This window comes from Lepidochelys kempii, chromosome 2, assembly GCF_965140285.1.
Source record: "Lepidochelys kempii isolate rLepKem1 chromosome 2, rLepKem1.hap1, whole genome shotgun sequence".
In the NCBI taxonomy this organism is placed as follows: domain Eukaryota; kingdom Metazoa; phylum Chordata; order Testudines; family Cheloniidae; genus Lepidochelys; species Lepidochelys kempii.
In genome coordinates, this window is record NC_136381.1 from 199,270,659 (window position 1) to 199,289,809 (window position 19,151).

Below are 19,151 nucleotides of genomic sequence, written 5' to 3' on the forward strand. Positions count from 1 at the left end.
TTCTAATGAAGCATATTGTTTCTCTGAAAGTGGCCTCCTTACTGTATAGGAGTTTTCATTTCAGCTCCCTTCCCTGAGTGTAAACACTGTCTAGTGACATCAGAATAACATCAACAAAAATAAAAAACTTTGATGTGCTCCACATGCTTTCACAAGCTCTTCTTCTTTGGCTATCCCTCAGTGCGAGGATAATGTTTGCCAAGGGGGTTCATTGGTGGGTTTTTAAGTGGCTGAGGAGCCCAATTCATGCCCTGCAGATTTTCCTACAGAAGTGACAGGTGTAACCTTGGAGGAGACATAGGTGTTGGCATGGAGGAGAGGCTTTCGTGGACTAAAGACCCTAAGAACCACATTGTCTGGAGCTTTAATACTCCTGGTAGTGTCCACCTTGGTGAGGAGGTCTGAGGGTAGGCTCGACTAACTGTGGTCTAAACTTCACAAGACCCCAACTGTTGATCAGGTGCATATAGAGGACCTTTTAGTATTCTGCAGCTGTGAAGGCAGATGAGGGCTGCAGCACAGCCACTGGGTCAGGGTTTTCCTCCTGTCAAGTCTTGTGTGGTCACAACCTGCATACCGCTTTCCCCATGTTAAAAGATTTCATGCACAGGCCTCTGCCAAAGGGCTTCACAGGCAGTGCTAACGTGGGTGGTTACTGTTGCAAGTATTCTCTCTCTCAACCTAAACAAATCTTAGAGCTGAAATACTTCTCCCTAAAAAAGATAATGGGACACATCTGTTTCATGCACTCCTTTGTCTTGAGATAAGATGCTCAGGCAGCTCAGTTCCCAGCTCCCTTCATGCTGAAACTTTATTGAAGGTTGAGGCTATTCATGGATCACTGGAAAAGTAGATTTACAATCCTGGCTCTTACCAGATACTGTACAAAGAAATACAGATCACACGGCAAGTTGAAGTCCTGCAAGTACAAGAGAGAATACTGCTATGGCTACACTACAGAGTTTACAGCAGCACAGCTGTACTGATGCAGCTGTACTGTTGCACTGCTGCTAGTACAGACGCTCTAAGCTGACCGGAGAGAGCTCTCCTGTCTACTCCAGCCCCTCCGAGTGGTAGCTATGTTGGCAGGAGCTCTTCCAGTGACATAGTGCTGTCCACATCAGCGCTTAGGTCGGTGGAACTCACGTCGCTCTAGTGGGGTGGCTTATACGCACCCCTGAGCAACATAACTTATACTGACCTAAGCTGTAGTGTGTACATTGCCTGAGGAATAGCTTGAATATATCAGGTGGTGTGGTGAGGTCAGTAGTGGTCTTCAGGTGCCTCAGTGCAATCTACATGACTCCCACCCAGTGTTGTCTGGAGTTAGACCCCAGTTTTGGAGCAAATGACTACCTGCATCTTGAGTTAAAATGAGGTCACCGGACATCGCCTGGAGTGGTACTTTATGGAGCTGTGCAAGAATCACAGGCACAGTTTTATCCCACTTCTAATCTCAAACAGCCCAGGAAAATGCCAGGATATCATTACCACTTGATCTGACAAATGCTTCCAGGGTCTTTTCCAGGATCATGGTAGTATTAATATTGACTTCAAGGAAAAAGGAAATGGATGCCCTGCTGATCAGGGCTCTGCAGAAAGCTGAAAAATACAGTGTGAGACAGTTTCTGGAGTGTGGTGTATTCCTGACAAACACAAACAGGGCACCTGCGAAGTAAACCATGGATGTATGCTGAGGATGACCCCTATTAGGCATAAGATCTTATCTCATAAGAATATTAACAAAAGATGAAGATAGTCATAAAGGGAACAAGTGATGTCACAGAAACGAAAGTACAGTTCTCAGTGAAGCCTGTTGGGGGGGAATGCTGATCTCATTGTCTTTTCTCCCAGCATCCCACTGGACCCAGACCTGTGCAGGAAGGACACCCTCATTCCCCCACTAGTGGGGCTGAGGTGGTGCCTGGTTCCCTTCCCTCATGGGACCTTTGGGGGAAAACAGCAGATAGGAGCCAGCCACAGACTCCAGCTGGGAGTAGCATCTGCAGAAGCAGCCAAAGCAGGAAACTTTAGACATTTCAGAGAACTTTCTATAGTTTTTGACTGGATTTTCTCTGCCCTGTGCTGATTAGCTGTTCGCAAACCCCCCCCCCCCAATCTCTTCACCTCAGGTTCACTCCAGACCTGCCATTCCTTTCTTCTCCCCTTCCCTGACCTCTGTGTCACCCTTCCCTAACCTTTTTCTTGCCATTTAGCTTATCGCCTCCTAAGTAACACCCTCTCCCCCTGAAAAAAAATTATAGAACTAACAGGACATTTGCTTCCATCACAATATTTACTCTGCTTGTGTGTTAATACCCCTTCCCTCCCCTATGTCTGCCTTGTCTATATTGAGTGTAAGCTTTTCAGGATAGGGACTGTCTCTGTTCATACTGTGCCTAGCACAATGGGGACCCATTCTTGGTTGTCCCTTAGGCACTACCGTAATAAACATGACTGATAATAATTATTAAGAATTCATATGAAACCCACCCAGTAACTCCTTTCCAGTAATTATTCCCTCCCAATAATTATCTCCTTCACACCTCACCCTATCACATCGGTTTGCAGAGGTCCTTTTGTCTATTCTTCGCTTTCTTAGCTGGTGAATGCAGAGAAGCAAATTTTTGAAGGGATCCTCTCATTAGTGAACAATCCTTATGTCAGATGCTAACTGAAGGTAATGGAGAGGGCTCATTCAGTTCCCGATTGATTTCAGGGAATAGGTACCAGAAAGAAAACCGTACCTGTTGGTGGAATTTATTGAGATCTGGGAGTACTCTATGGGTAAGGCTTGTTCTGGTCATGACAGTCAATATCTTTGATGGTGTTTTCATGAGGAAGAACATGATCAGCTCACTCCAGGGGGAAAGTCAGCTTCTCCTATTCTGGGCAGAGCCAAGTTTCTTATCTCTCTGCAGTGCCCATCAAGGGAAAGATGAACACCCAGGCTTACATGGCATATTGCATTAAGCAGAATGGAATCTGTACACACATGTATCTTCATTCTTGGTGAGTCAGTTTGATGAATTGGTGATTGACCTCTTTGCATTTGAAAAAGCAATAAAGTGCCCTATGGCTTCTCCCTGAATGATCTCCTACAAACTTGGGTAATGAGAGAGACAAGGTGGGTGTGCAGCTTGAAAGCTTTTTTTGTCTCCACCAACAGAAGTTGGTTCGTTTAAAGATAACTACCTCACCCACCTTGTCTCTCTCATAACCTGGGACTGACCTGGCTACAACACTACTGCAGACTTGGATAATGTCACTTCTGTGTGTCTTCCAACCTCTTTCACTGCTTCCCAGGACCATGCCAGCAATAGAAATCAGAGCACCAGTCGAAGTCAACAAAAAAACATTCTACTGGGTGAAGCAAAGTCCATGGTTTAACTACCATATTAAACAACTGAACCATAGCCTTGCATTCCTCCAAGAGGATATATGAAGAAGTCCAAATAAAAGATCAAATCTTTGTACTATAGTGTTCTCAGAATGTTCAAGAAATTTTGTACAAAGCGCAACATTAAATACTCCTTGATGGTATCATTTCTAATTCCAACCCCATAGGAATTGAGTGCACATCCTTGGATTTTCATTCTCGTCCTGTAGGTTGCTACCCAATTGAACCCTTGTGGCAGGTGTCAGTGTATTTTCCATTAATTGAAATAGACTTCCTGATAATTACTTTCTTCAGTATGGTGAATTTTGAAGCTGGGAGCTTTCTCTAATGACACGTCATATTGTATTTCTGATTCAGACATGAAGTCCTCATAACTATCATAGCATTTATTCCTAAAGCAAATCCTTCCCTCTGTGAAATGTCAAAATCCAATCTGTAGAAGCACTGACAGTCTCAGAGGAGAGAAGTCATGTGTCCTGTAATGAGATCTGCTAGGTGGCCATGTGGCTGCCAGGATTTACAGTACTCAGAATCTACATATTGATCACTCAGTCTTTATCCATGACAGGTTTTGTTCAATAGATGTCTTCTCCATACGTCTGTGCCCAGGGGAAGATAAAATGAAGGTCATATAATTTACTTAATTTTGGGTGCCCCTTTTTTAAAAGTGATCCTGCTTCTCACCTTGAAGGATCACTGCTGTAAAAACCTCATTGTAATGGATCTTTGGACCCCAGGACAACAAAGAATTGGGAAAATCAGTCCCTTAATGCCTGCTTAAAAGACTAATTGGTGATATTCTGTTCTGTATACGTTTGTTATATCAGATAGTATCTGAGTGCCGTCTAGTTGTGCATTAAGCAACATGACTACATGTCTTGTCTTATGTTGTGTGTTCTTTCATCCTCAGAGGGAGAGGGGAGTAAAGTGTCTTGGTTTGGTAAGGTGTTTAATATACTGATGCCACGTGTTTGTATTACCAAAAGGAAGGTCAAAGAAATGTGCCTTCACTTGGAGCAGAATGGTGAGATTTGTGATAGTCCTTAGTTCCTAGGGGAGTTCATTCCAAAGTCTTGTACCACCCCAGAGAAGATTCTGTGTCCTGCACAGATATGAGAGAAGACTAGCTATAGTCCCTTTATAGACCTAAAGTCTACAAAACCTCAGTTAAGGCCTTGTATCTAGCCATTCATTGCACTTATGCTTCCTGAGTGATTGTGGCCTAGGTAGAAGCTTAGGAAAAAGTACAGAAGAAAGGGCCAGAAAAGCCAACTCTCTCCTCCCACTCCCCCCGTTAGTTAGTTAGTTTTTAGTTTAGAAGTACGTTATGCAGTACAACTAGATTCTTTAAGAGAGAAATTTTGTGATTTAATCCTTTAACAACAAGCAGTGTAGCTTCCAAAACAAATCTGATTTCCTTATTGAAGAGTGACCATTGGTTTCTTGGGGAACAATTGGATGCAGCATTGAAAGATGTTGACGGGTCTTTTAGTACTGCCTGACGTGAATAAAGAAAAAACAGCATTGCAACATCTTTTCACTTGAAGTATAATAGAAGGAGGCATCTAGGGAAAAGCAGATATGAAAATAGATTTTTCTAGAATTACATAGCAATTACTTTTCTAGAAGCAATGGCTTGGATGGATTCATAGACTATCCAAGGAAAATTGATGTTAGCCTGTCGGAGACACAGGCCTTTGGAAATGGAATTTCTTCACGCTTTGGCAGGATGGATTTGATTTAAATCACTAGTCAGGAAGACTCGATTTAATCATGGATTTCTACATTAAAAGTGAATTCTTGTTGGTTGTTATACCCTTAATACATATTCTTCACAATTCAGAGACAGATGTAGGTTTCATTTTTAGAAGTTACACACTATACATTTTAAAAGTGATTTATTTTGAAAGCTTTTCAGATTAGTTTTACAGCTATATCAGAAAATGAATGATTGCTTGGTTATTTCATTTAGCAAAGGTAATTGAAGCAGATATTTATGAAGTCATTGGAAGGTGAACTATCTGCAATTCAACAGGTTAATCATTAATATTTGGAGGATTTTCTTGCCATGCTGTATTCGGAGGAGAACATCACCAGACAGACATTTAAATTGTTTTATTTAACTAAAACAATGTTTATGTATTCTGGATTTTTTTCTTCAGCAAACGTAATATTTTAACAAAACAAGCATATGAATTTTTGAATGTAGTTAAACATTCAGGTTTTTTAAAATCAGGTTTGTTTTTGTTAAAATTATTTTTAACTAAAATAGTTAATGAATTTTTTTTTTTAAATAAAAATTAAATTGACTGTCAGCCAGGTCAACATGAGAAACTTAAAATATTGGCTTCTGTAGCTAACTCAGTAGTCTTCACCTTCATTTTCCTGTTTGTTCATAATCTGGAAAAGAAAAACAAGCTTTCCTGCTTTTTCAGGTCCCAAACAATTTCTCAGTTTGGAATGAATTCGTCCAAAGGAAGAAAATATTCTTTCTACACTGACAGAAGAATCGACTGCTGTTAAAAGTGAGATTATCACTTCAACAGTCTCTGAATCCAAGTGCTTAAGTGCCTTCCACCAGTTCAGTGGTGTGACTTTCTTTAAATCATCATCAGCAAACATTTTTTGAATGGTTCACACTTAGCCCTGAAGTTTATTATAGTTGGCATTATGGAGGGATGATTGCTGAATGTCCATGTCATAGCCAACTCCTCTTCTTCAGCAGTTAAGATTTGACCCTGTTACCAAGTATTGGGAATATTTGCAAGAAAATGAGCTGGAGATCGTGCTTGTCCCATTTGGTTTTTTAATGCATGTAATTTAACTCTTTCATTGCATATTTCTCTTTTTAAGATCTCAAGTCAGTTCCTTCCAGATTTCAACAGCGTCAGCAATAAAATGCATCCGATGAAGTGAGCTATAGCTAACAAAAGCTTATGCTCAAATAAATTTGTTAGTCTCTAAGGTGCTACAAGTACTCCTTTTCTTTTAGCAGTAAAACAGCTATTTCCCTGCATTTTGTTCAAGGCTACAGAAATAGGCTTCAGGATACTCAGCATGTGTTCAACATTTCTCTTAAGCCCAATGTTGAGAACTTTGGCTGTGACAGTGCCATCTGTTTTTTCAAGATTTTGTTCACAAACTCATCAGATTAGGCCAGTTCTTGATATAGTGCTCAAAACAGTCCACTACTGAGTTCCATTGCACGTCTTGTGGGGGAGTTAGCTTGGTTCCTCCCACTTTTTTCAGAGCAGCTGCTGCAAAGTGGCTGTTAGGGAAGTATTTTGTAATTTCAACAACATTAGCCTTTATTTCTGGAACACTGAAGTCTTTGTCTAGGAGGTGCATCAAATGAGCACCGCAACTATATGTTGTTAGCTTGGGACTCTCTTCTAAATATTTTTTCTCATCTTGGATACATTTGCAGCATTGTCGGTGACAAGTTGCGTACTAGAGATCTGAATTTTTTTTCACAGTTTGTTATAGCATTTACTGTTACCTCTTGTAAGTATTCTGTTGTGTGTGCATTTCCTGATGTATCAGTTGTTTCTGTAAGGAAGTCATTCACTTCTTCTGTTGTCGCACAAGCTTATACAACAAGATCATTGTGGACATTGCTCCACCCATCAAGACTCAGGTTAACAATTTTAACTGCTAGACCTTTTGCACACTGCTTAATTCTCTTTCATACACTCTATCCAGCAATTTGCCTGCGACATCTACTCTGTTGGGTGGACTGTATCCTGGTCTTAATAACTGAAACATGTAAATCAAGTGTGGATTCTCAATCAGACAGGAGAGTTTGTTGCATAAACAAACTGGGCAATTTTTTCATCAATTACCTCTTTTTGTAATCTGCTGGTTCTTACTACAAACTGATCTGTGGTTGTTTCTGGATGATGGAGATTTTTCTTTCTTTTTGCTACAGGTGATATACTGTGGCTATGTGATATACATGATATGACTGAAACACTATCATTGGCAGATAACTCTGAAATTATAGAAAATGAAGGTGCTCTCGAAGGAGAGTCTTCAGAATCCTGTATGTTGAGGATGGATTCTCCTAAACAAAATAAGTCAATGCAGTTATTTAATTATTATTACCATACTGCTCATTTAGTATTGCTCATTGCATTCACTGTCACTCGGTACTACTTTAAAGGTGAAATTGTAAAAGGAAGATCTGCCTATTTCAGCTATTTATTTTTTATCACAACTGCATCTAAAGTGATAGTACCAAAGAGTAACAACTATATTTTTTTTGCTCAAACATGAGAATTCAAGAATAGTCCAGAAGGAAGACAGGCAGTCCTTAAGAAAGAAGTATGAAATAAAAAAGTTTACCAACCAGAAGATCCTACATGTTCAGACATGTTCTTTTCATCATCTTCAATGCAGCTTCTTCCTGAGAAGGAACACTTCTCATGATGTTGTTTCATTTGGGCAACCAGGCCTTGCATTTCTTTGTTGCACTGTTTGCAATTTGCACACATCCCTGTCTTACCCCCCCAGGTAGAGGAACTTCATTAAAATATTCCCAAACTGGGTCTCTTTTACGGCCTGCTGCCATTATAGATTTTCCCTTCTAATGAGAGAATGGTATGGTAGATCTCAAGTCAGTGAAGGCTACACACTCAGAAAGACCTCAAGACTTCTAGAATATGCTGCTCAAACAGTTTCATTTTTGCCTGTCACTTCCTTCTCACATTTATTTCCAGACTTCTTCTCCTTGTCCAGATCTATTCCGCCCCCAACAATCTTCTGTTCATTGAACTTTTTGAAACTTTGTATTTTTAGAGAGAGGTAAGGGATTGACTCTGTGTACACAAATTTGCAGAGGGACAATAGGGTTGGGGTCTGTTACTTCTCACCTCTATTTATTTATTTATTTAAAACATTTTTGCTGTTAGCAAGCATGTTATCTCTGGAGACACAAATCCACAGTTTGAGAACTGCAAAACTAAGCATCTCTGATGGTCTTTTCTAGACTGAGCACTGAGTTCCATTGCGTAGATAGGAAGATTAACCTAAATAATCTATACAGAAGCCCCTGAAACCCCATAATATTGGGTCCCTAATCCATGAATTGTTGGAATTCATTTACAAAACTTCTTTTAAACATTACATGAATATATTGTCTCATACTATATAATTTATAATCACTATTCCATGATGAGATATGTTTGATCTTTAATTAAGATAGGTTTTTTTCCTCAAAAAGCATTTTATAAAAAAGTCTGATTTAAATAAAAAAAATCCAATTTGCTAAAAAAAAAAATTGATTTTTATCCTCCCTGCACTTTGGCCCAACTCAGGAAGGACGGTGCAAATTTAAGCATCCCCTGAAGTTAGTCCAGTCCCCACAGTAAACTAGCTTACTTTAATTTAGGGTCCGTCTACATGGGAAGGTTATGGTGGTACAAGATAAGGTGTGAATTTAAACCAATATAGTTATATTGTTATAATTCACCATCTTGACAATCTTATTTCAGTATGTGTATCTTTTTGGAGGAGGGTGGGAGGGGATAATCATCTCTTTTTGGAAGGGATTTAAGATGATCCAAAAAAACCATTTTTGTTCTGGAATAAGAGCATTCACACAGGAAGTTATGCCGATATAGCTACAATGGATTCTGTTTATTAGCAACCTCTTGCTTTCCAGCAAAAAGTTGCTATTATCTGTAAATTGCCAATAAGTGGAAGGTTAGTTGGAGCTGCAGCTTGGGAAGTGCTGGGACATGCCTTTTCTGACTGCATCTCTACAAAGTGCCAGGCGACCATTGTTCAGCATGTTCCAGCACTTCCTTCTCTGGCTTCAGCCCAGCAAACCTGCCTGTAGGACTGAAGTAAGAGAAGGAAGGACTGTGACATGCAGAACCTGGGCTCCTGATGCAAGGGCAGGACATAGCCTGGAGAGCACAGGGAAAGGTACTGTGCAGCTCTGTGGGTCCCCAGGATCCCCATTCCCCATGGAAAGTCCTGGTGTCTGGGCTACAGCCCCCCTCACCATTGCTGCGCAGGCCACAGCCTCCCCTCCCTTCCTGCAGCCCCAGGACTCCGGCAAGGGCTCCCTTGTTGGGCACAGATACGCGCACCCCAGCCTGTTACCTTCTGTGTCAGCAGTGGGTCCCCAACCTGAGGAGGTTGCTGCAGCCAGGGAAAGAGGTGCTGGAAAGTACTGATCCCGCCCCAGTGCCAGGGCAGGATATAGGTTGGAGAGCACAGGGTGAAGTACTGTGCAGCCCTAGTGTTTCCTTCCCTAGCTGCAGCCCTGCAAACCTGCACTTTCCAAAAAAAAGGTGTTAGTAAGCAGCGTGCCTGTTGCCAATATCAGAATCCCATGAACAGTAAAGTCAATGGGATGGGATCAGTTCCTGGCAAATGTTGCTATTAAGTGACAATTGTTAATATTGGGATAACGATTAAGCAGAATCTACTGTTTATAGGTTTAACTATGCCAATACAATGGGTAATAGTTTCTCATATAGACAAGCCCTTATGCTGATTGGCAAGAGTCTCAAGGTCCCAGTCCTGCAGCCAAAGATCACTGGAACATAAAGGAGTGCCAGCTCTGGCCTCTGAGGGCATATCTATGCTCGAAATACTACAGCAGCAGAGCTACAGTAGTGCTGCTGGAACACTTCAGTATAGGCACTACCTACACCACCTTTAGAAATCACATCTCTTTTGTTGGGCTGTGTAACAGAGTGTGGCAGGGCCCCCTTGGCTTCTGCCTCTGTTAGGCTCATAAAGTCACCCTGGGTTTTGTAACCACTGGTGCACTTTATTCTCAGGCTTGTTCCCACCACCATTTCACCACATACAAATAACCCTTCACTATCAGCAGGAACGAGGGAGAGCTACCTCCCTGCTTCTATTCCTTGCCTTTCCCCTTTAGTCCTGCTCTTCCTTGGTTTCCTTCCCCTGAGACTTTTATGCAGCCCCAAGCTAATTAGGTAGCAGCTGTTTCTGCCTCCCCAGTTAGGGCTAGGTTACCTCCAGCCCACTCTAATTTATTCTCCTAACGAGGAGCAGGTGTGATGGAGGGCTGAAACTGCAACCCTTTTCCCAGCACCCTGTCACAGGCTATTATAGGGTATGTCCATAAAGTATTAAGTAATTGATGTAGTCAAATACAGAGTCTTATTGGGTACTGTGATTCAGCACTTAAGGTCCTGCTGCTGGGTTTTACTGGGATCACTTTAAACTGGTTCTCCATAAAGCTAGCTGAACGAGCCAACTGGGAATTCCTTTGACATAGGAGGATTCCCTGGATGGCATAGAGATAGCAGAATACCTGCATGCCACCCTCTTTCACTGCCTTTGGCTTGGGGGCATGGCTGGAGAGCCATTGTATTTGACTCTTTGGGTTTAGGATAGTTGAGTGTAAGTTAGAGCAGCTGTTGGGCTGCGTTATTTTATAGCTCATGTGGCTGCAGAATCATGGGTGGGAAAGGGCACAAAGATAGTGTAGTCTCACCTGGTCTGTCCTCCCATAGCTGCACTGAGTTTAGAATCGGAGCCCAGGTGTCTGTATTGGCAAACCGGTTAGAGAGAAATGTGTTTGCTTCCTTTTATGTAAACTTCCTTTCTGGAATCACCCACAGTCCTACTCCGTTCTTTCTTCCTTCCCTTCCCTTTTCAGAAAACATGTTGTTGGCCCTGTTGGTTTATTGATACTTTTAATATTTATATCAACAGTTGCTTCTAAATCAGTGAATTGGCTGTGAGAGAGGACTGTTTCATATACAGGAGAATGTTGCCAGAATTATGTCTCCTATTAACTTCTCTGCCAGTCAGGCAAATGTGTAATATGGCCCCAGATATCTTTTTGGATGATTCCAATTAAAATAATCCTTATGTACAAATAAGGATAAACACCATACAATATCTGTGTCTGATCATTCACTAGATTTGCCTTGGCTGACTCAGAGAGGTGCTTCACTAAAGCTGCTGCTCTAAAAGGATTTAACCTCTCCTTTGGAGTTTATGTTGTGGGAAGGAAATGTTTAGCTTTAACCAGGGGTTGGTCTTTGGTAGATGCCCTTAATTAGCACATTACTGGAAGACTTGGCCATACTTCTCTTCCTCCCACTCCCTCCCAGTACTGTGAATCGTTCAAGTTACAACTATGATTTGATTGTCCTCTCCTTATGCCAACGGATTGGAGGTTGTGTCTGTTTTCTGTCATCGGAGCCTCACCACCTATTTTACTGCTGACAGTCCTGCATCCAGCTTAGCTTCTTCGTAAACCCAATGTAAACCAGGGTTGAATCCAGCCTTAATTACTCAGTGAGCTAAACAGGATGTGTAAATTATGTTTGGTGTGCTTTAAGGCCTAAATTCCAGAAGGCATTCCTGTTCAGGACAGCACTTTTACCTGTTCTGAAGCCCCGCTGAAATTGATCAGGGCCTAACAGTCCACACCAAAATTTAAAGGAATACATGTATTGATCTGGTTGGAAAACCATTCCCAGAGAGTAGTTATCAGTGGTTTACAGTCATGCTGGAAGGACATAACGAGTGGGGTCCTTCAGGGATCAGTTCTGGGTCCGGTTCTGTTCAATATCTTCATCAATGATTTAGATAATAGCATAGTACACTTATAAAGTTGGCAGATGATACCAATCTGGGAGCAGTTGTAAGTGCTTTGGAGGATTAAAATTCAAAATGATCTGGACAAACTGGAGAAATGGTCTGAAGTAAATAAGATGAAATTCAGTAAGGACAAATGGAAAATACTCCATCTAGGAAAGAACAATCAGTTGCACACATACAAATGGGAAATGACTGCCTAGGAAGGAGTACTGCAGAAAGGGATCTGGGGGTCATATGGACCACAAGCTAAATATGAGTCAACAGTGTAATGCTGTTGCAAAAACAGCGAACATCATTCTGGGATGTATTAGCAGGAGTGTTGTAAGCAAGACATGAGAAGTAATTCTTCTGCTCTACTCTGCGCTGATTAGGTCTCAACTGGAGTATTGTGTCCAGTTCTGGGCACATCATATTAGGAAGTATGTGGACAATTGGAGAGAGTCCAGAGAAGAGTGACAAAAATGATTGAAGGTCTAGAAAATATGACCTGTGAGGGAAGATTGAAAAAATTGGGTTTGTTTAGTCTGGAAAAGAGAAGACTGAGAGGGGACATTATAACAGTTTTCAAGTACGTAAAAGGTTGTTACAAGGAGGAGGGAGAAGAATTGTTCTTCTTTAACTCTGAGGATAGGACAAGAAGCAATGGGCTTAAATTGCAGCCAGGGAGGTTTAGGTTGGACATCACGAAAAACTTACTAGCTGTCAGGGTGGTTAAGCACTGGAATAAATTGCCTAGGGAGGTTGTGGAATCTCCATCATGGGAGATTTTTAAGAGCAGGTTAGACAAACACCTGTCAGGAATGGTTTAGATCAGGGTGGGCAAACTTTTTGGCCTGAGGACCACATCGGGGTGCGAAACTGTATGGAGGGATGGGTAGGGAAGGCTGTTCCCCCCCACCCCCCACCAAACAGCCTGGCCCCCCGCTCCCTATTTGCCCCCTCCCACTTCCCTCCCCTTACTGCCCACCATCTAACCCCCTCCGCTCCTTTTCCCCTGACTGCCCCCTCCTGGGACCCCATGCTGCAAACCAGCTCCCCTCCCCCGGGACTCCCACGCCCTATCCAACCCCCTCCGTTCCCCGACCCCTGTCGCTCCAGAACCTCCGCCCCATCCAGCCGCCCCCTGTCCCCTGACTGCCCCCTGGGACCGCCTACCGAATGTATTTACCACTGCGCATGCCCCACTGCCACCCCTTTACCATGCTGCTCAGAGCGGCAGGAGCTCGTAGCCTCACTGCCTGTGCAGCAGCATGGCTGCAGGGGAGGGGGAACAGCCTCCCAGGCCAGGAGCTCAGGAGCCAGGCAGGACGGTCCCACGGGCCGTAGTTTGCCCACCTCTGGTTTAGATAATACTTTGTCCTGCCTTGAGTGCAGGGGACTGGACTAGGTGACTTTTCAAGGTCCCTTCCAGTCCTGTGATTCTATGATTTTCATTGTTTAGAGTAGTGTTAGTTGAATGAGTTCAGAGTTAATACATTTAAACATACAATTGAAATTCAGTGTCCTTATCTCACAAACAGAAAGAAGCCTAATTTAAAGTATTCCTTTTGTAAATGCTGTTTTATCTTAATATATCACACGACGAGTATGTTGAAAGACGTATAAAAGCTGTGGGAATTAGAATGCAAACCATCTAGAAATATGCTGAATTATTTCTGTAACCAGTGTTCAGAGTTCAAGAATTGAATTTGAAATGAATCTCTAAATTAATTTAAACTGCAGTCAAGATTTGGTTACAGCTTTAGAGAGTTATAAAGATGAATTGTTAGCTTTATGAACTAGATTGTTAGTAATATGCCTCATTCTCTTTTTTAGACTCTATTTGATAATCAGAACAATGCTTCAAAAAAAGAAGAGTCAGAAAACATTAGTAAAAATGATAGTTCAAAGAAGATGTCAGTTGAGAGAGTTTATCAGAAAAAGACTCAACTTGAGCATATCCTCCTCCGTCCTGATACGTACATTGGATCAGTGGAACCTTTAACTCAGGTGAGTTTTTCTATTAAATTTACAGTTTTCCTGGTGTTCTGTCATTTCAATGATGAAATTACTGTTGTGGCTGTTTTATTCCAGAATATCATGTTGAAAGCTTTTATAGTTTGTTCATGCGTGCGTTGAAATAGGTCAGGAGAAGCATTTTTTAGCAACATTTTGAAACAACATATGCTCAAATCTAGTATACTGATAGTCTTTATTTATTTATGTTGTTGTCTTCTTTGGGTGCCTACTATTTCATATTCAATACTTGATGAGTTTACCTGCCTCATTTTTAGATAGAGAATAGACAGAAGACTCCTCATGGGATATATCTATATATGTGTAACATTGTTTAAAGAACTCAAGACATCAGCAAGAGGAGTGTGTGTGTGTGTGTGTATATATATATATGTATGTATTGGCTAGCAGACGCCTCTTACTGATGTCTTGAGTTCTTTAAACAATGTTGCACACCCTAGGATCCTGCCAGGAAGCAGGAAGCTATGGAGGTTCATCATGAAGCTCTCCTGAGCTCAGCTGTGATTTCCCCTTTTAAAAAAACTCTTTAATTTTTGCCAAATGTTTCGGTTTCTCTCTCCCCTAGCATAGCAGCAGCAGTCTGGTTGGGAGAAGGACTTTACTGAAATAGGGCGCAAAGCTGGGGAGATGGATAGAAGCAGCAACTTTATTCTATCATTGTGGGTTGCAGCAGTAGGGGATTTAAAGGGCCATTGTTTTGCTCTCATAACTTGAGCAGCAGAGCTAGCAGCTCTCGCCGCAGCAGACAACCACATAGTTTGGGGAGAATTTCAGCATTTGTGGGGCATCTCTTGGTATTTGGACACCATTGGAATCCAGGCTCCGCCGCCACAGATCCTACCCTGAGTGGCCAGCTTCAACCTTCACTACACGGGGGATAAAATGTACCAATTGGAACCCCTGAAACGACTCTGGTGGTTCATTCCTTTTGCTTCAAGTGCCCAGGGAGGGCCTTAACATTAATATCTACATGTTCACTATCACATTCAAAACGGATACATTCTGAGAAGAACACAAGGAAGGTGTACAGACAGGAACTCCTCCAACCAGCTCTGAAATTTAAAGTGATTCACTATCTAAACATGCTGCTGATTTTGGAGGAGGATCAGTTCTCCATTTTCCTACTGGGGAAACACCCCCACCCTAATGGTCCCGATTTGTGACAAATTTCTCAGCAGTTATCTTTAAAAAGTTAAACTGCATAGCTTTACATGGTCTAGAATTATTTATTCCTCCTTGAAGAGTTCCAAAAATCAAAGGAGCATAGCGTAGCTGCTACAGGGTCTAAAATTAAGAAACATATGAAGCTCTACAAAGTTAAGAGGTGCAGCCCCTCTTTCCCGAGGGCTCTAAGGAGGCATCATAAGCTATTGTCTCTGCTCTCCTGTGAGGATGAGGAGACTTTCAGCTTCCTCTCAAAGCACTCTCATTTGGACGGATCCAGAACTCTATTCATCCATGGTGAAGTGGAAAAGGTGGTGAAACTCATTCATTCACACTGAAAAAAGATCTCAGTAGTTAGGATGAGATACAAATAGGTGTCAGATCTGTCTCATCCTTGAGTCTCTAGAGCAGCAGTTCTCAAACTGTGGGTTGGGACCCCAAAGTGGGTCACAACCCCATTTTAATGGTGTTGCCAGGGCTGGCTTAGACTTGATAGGGCTCGGGGCCCAAGCCCAAGGGCTTCAGCCCTGGACGGCAGGGCTCAGGTTCCAGGCCCCCTGCCTGGGGCTGAAGTCCTTGGGCTTTGGCTTTGCCCCTAGCCTGGGGAGGTGGGACTTTGGCTCTGCTTTTCCACCCCAGGGTGGTGGGGCTTGGGCAGGCTAAGGCTTTGCCGCCGCCGCGCCCCCCCCCCCCCCCCGGGTTGTGCAGTAATGTTTGTTGTCAGAAGCGGGTTGCGGTGCAATGAAGTTTGAGAACCCCTGCTCTAGAGAAAACTGTGGACACACAATGATTAAACTCAGAAGGAGCAGCATTAACAGGGCTGCCATTAAATTATACTAGGTACAGCAAGACAAGTCATACAAGTTCTTTTTGGCATCTCAAATTTGTTATGTAATATTTATTCATATTATGGTAGCCAGTTCCTTTTTAAAATGGTTTTTCTGAAATCTAACACCGAATTATCCAAAGGTGCTAATAGAATTACAGCTCACACAACCAGGTTGACGTCTACTTGGTGATCAGAGAGATTTCATGTTTTTATTAATTATTTGTAGCACAGTAATGCTTAAAGGCCCCACTCAGATCTGGCCCTATTTTACAAACACATAGTAAGAGACTACCCCTGTTGTGGAGACCTTACAATCTAAATAGACAAGATGGACAAGTGGCAGGACAAAGGGATGGAACATAAAAGCAGAGTCACTGTTGGTAAAGGTCATGTTAATTACTTTTTTGTTTTGGTTTTTAATGGGTAATTAGGATGAATAAATAGCAAGGGAATAGACAAGACAGAGGAAAGGGGAAAAAAGACATTGAGTGGGGGAGAGGAAGGAAGGCTGTAGAAAGGCCTGGAGAATGGGATTGAGCCCAGTAGCTGGAAGATTGTGAGGGACTGGGTAAGAGGATGTTAGAATAACATCCTAATTCTAAACTGAAGAGAGCAGTCTGGTGATATCACAAGAGTCTGGGGAATGTGAGGGCAGGCTCCTGCCATGGGAGTCTTTGTTCCCAGTAGATGCTGCTATACTTTCTCCAAGCTCAAAGGCCTGGAGCTAGGGCTGTATAGGGCCTGATGCCCCAGGAAGATTTCCCTCCCGCCCGCTTCCCCCCCCCCAAAAAACAAAAACAGCCAACCAAACAGTATCGTCTAGAGGGTTCAGGAGGAGTCCAGTTGGATTTTGCCTCTGCCACCAGTGTTACTGCCAAGATACTGCTGGGAGAGTGTCTTTTGCTCCCTGGGCTGGTGCTTTACTTTTCAAAGTGCATGTCATTGGATAAGAGGGGCCCTGAGAAGCCACACTCTTCTCCTAATCTAGACAAGCATTGTATGAAGATATATAAAACTGCCATATGTTTCAATACTGATTCTTTTGTCAGGTACTAATAAATAAATAAATAAATCCTTCCCTGTCGACAAAAAAATCCTTCCCTTCTCCTTTGGAAGAAGAGTCCTGTCAACCTATGGGTGTGGGGGAGGTAGAGCAGAATCTGCCTCAGCAGTTCAGTTCCTTCTGCAGAACTACTCAAAAGTACAGTATATTGTTATCTCAGAGTTGTTTTCTTCTCCCTGAGATCTTTACCACTATTTATAACTTGCAAAAGAATTTTCAAACATGAAAACAGGAGAGAGAGAGGGAGCATTTGTCTCACCCGCTATATCTCTTTTCTTCTAGTTTCTGAGTCTGACAATCCTGAATGTTAAGTGTAATGTGTGGAATAGATATCCCTAGATAGTTCTACATCTTTTATGCTTGCCTGTCCTGCAGATACTTGTGTATATTTATGTATGTGTATCAGTACATACAATATAAATGGTTGTATACCTATGTATATATTCCATTTGAATCTCTACAGATACAAGTGAATTAATTCCATGTTTAACACACTTATCAATATTTTACAGCTTTGGGAATAATGTCACATGGGGTTTCTTATAGCAGATGTGACTTAACCTGAGCCAGATTGATTGGTTTGTGTCTACCTGTTAGCTGCATGGAAAAGTAAAACTCACAATAATATTGTTAAACCTGAAAACTAGGAAAGAAATTAAGCAAGATAAGTTTTTCACTTACTCTGTGCTGTGCATTTCTGAGAGCTCAAAACCAGCAGATCGTCCATTTGTAGTAAAAACGTTTTTTGTGGAAAGTGCAACTGAGACAGATAATTGTGGCATAAGTTCAAACCAAGGGAATGGGAAATGAGTCTGATTAAGAAAAGTTGTTTTCTTATTTACTATTCCTAAATATTTACATAGCTTTTATCCATGTAGTATCTGAACAATGTTATTTGGGCAGTGGTGCAACTTAGAGCAGAAATTTGGCCTCCTTCTCTTTCAGCTTGATTTTGTATTTGTGATTGAATAGTACATACACCAATATAGGAGGAGGCATTTATAAGTCCCCAATGGAACTTAGGGGCTTGTTACCAAAGCTAGATTTATAGCTAGCTAGCTAGGAAAAGTGTTATGTTAAGTGTGATGTAAAGACAAAAATGTTGTGCATCTGTGCAAGATTATCAGATTCAGAGTGTGTGTGTTGGTATTTTTAGTATATCCAGCTGCTGAAATGTAACCTATTATGATTTGTTATTTATCCTGCTAAGGTAAAATTTGTACACAATACTATTTCTGACCATGGATTTGACTATGAACCCAGGGAAAGTGAGAAGTTATTGCATGCCACCTTTGTATCTTCTGAATTCTGGGCTGCTCTAGAGGTTGAAATGGTCCTCATTATACATTAGAACAGCCTGCACTATATTTCCTATCGGCTGTACTGCCTCTGTATGCTTCCAGAGTGGCATGCAGAGGCCAGAGAGGTATACAGAATCTGTCCCCATAACTGAATTTGAAGTAACTGTAAAGTAAATAGATGCAATAGCTTACCCTGTGGGGAAGTGAGGATCCACCTAATGTAATATGCCAATCAAATGGTTACAAATGCCTAAGATAAAAATAGAAGTAATTACCACTCTTTATTTTTTTATTTTATTTTTATTTACTTTGAAGGGCGGACTGATTGGCTTAATATCAAATAAGATATGTGGCGAAGAGAGTAATTCTTTAAATTCTTGAAATGTGAAATAATCCGTATTATATCAACATGAACATTTCCTTTTGAATCCAAGACAATAAATATTTTTATTTGTTTATATGTAGTTAATGTGGGTTTATGATGAAGAGGTCGGAATGAATTGCAGAGAAGTTACCTTTGTCCCAGGCTTGTACAAGATCTTTGATGAAATTCTTGGTAAGTGTTTTTAATGATGATATTTTTACAGTTATGCAGCTCGTTTCCTCCTGAAGGTTCTGCAAGCACTTAACATATTAAACAGAGATACAAACTACACACAGGGATACTTTGATCCGCTACTGAAATGAAGCAGTTTAGAAAAGGAGGTGAAGCAGTTTAGGAAGAGGTACTATCTCCAGTTGAAACTGCAGGGCAGTTTCAAGAAGGCAGAGTATAAATAC

At 41.6% G+C, this 19,151-nt stretch overlaps 1 protein-coding gene across 6 annotated transcripts in view; it reads left to right on the top strand.

Moving 5' to 3' along the window:
* TOP2B (DNA topoisomerase II beta) overlaps positions 1 to 19,151 on the top strand; it is a 129,519-nt gene that overhangs the window by 26,215 nt on the left and 84,153 nt on the right. For all 6 annotated transcript variants that reach the window (XM_073333463.2, XM_073333460.2, XM_073333461.2 and 3 more), the window contains 2 exons: positions 13,814 to 13,987; positions 18,837 to 18,927. In XM_073333463.2, coding sequence (XP_073189564.1) covers positions 13,892 to 13,987; positions 18,837 to 18,927 — 187 coding nt within the window. In that variant the 5' untranslated portion in view covers positions 13,814 to 13,891. The remainder of the gene's footprint in view (positions 1 to 13,813; positions 13,988 to 18,836; positions 18,928 to 19,151) is intronic.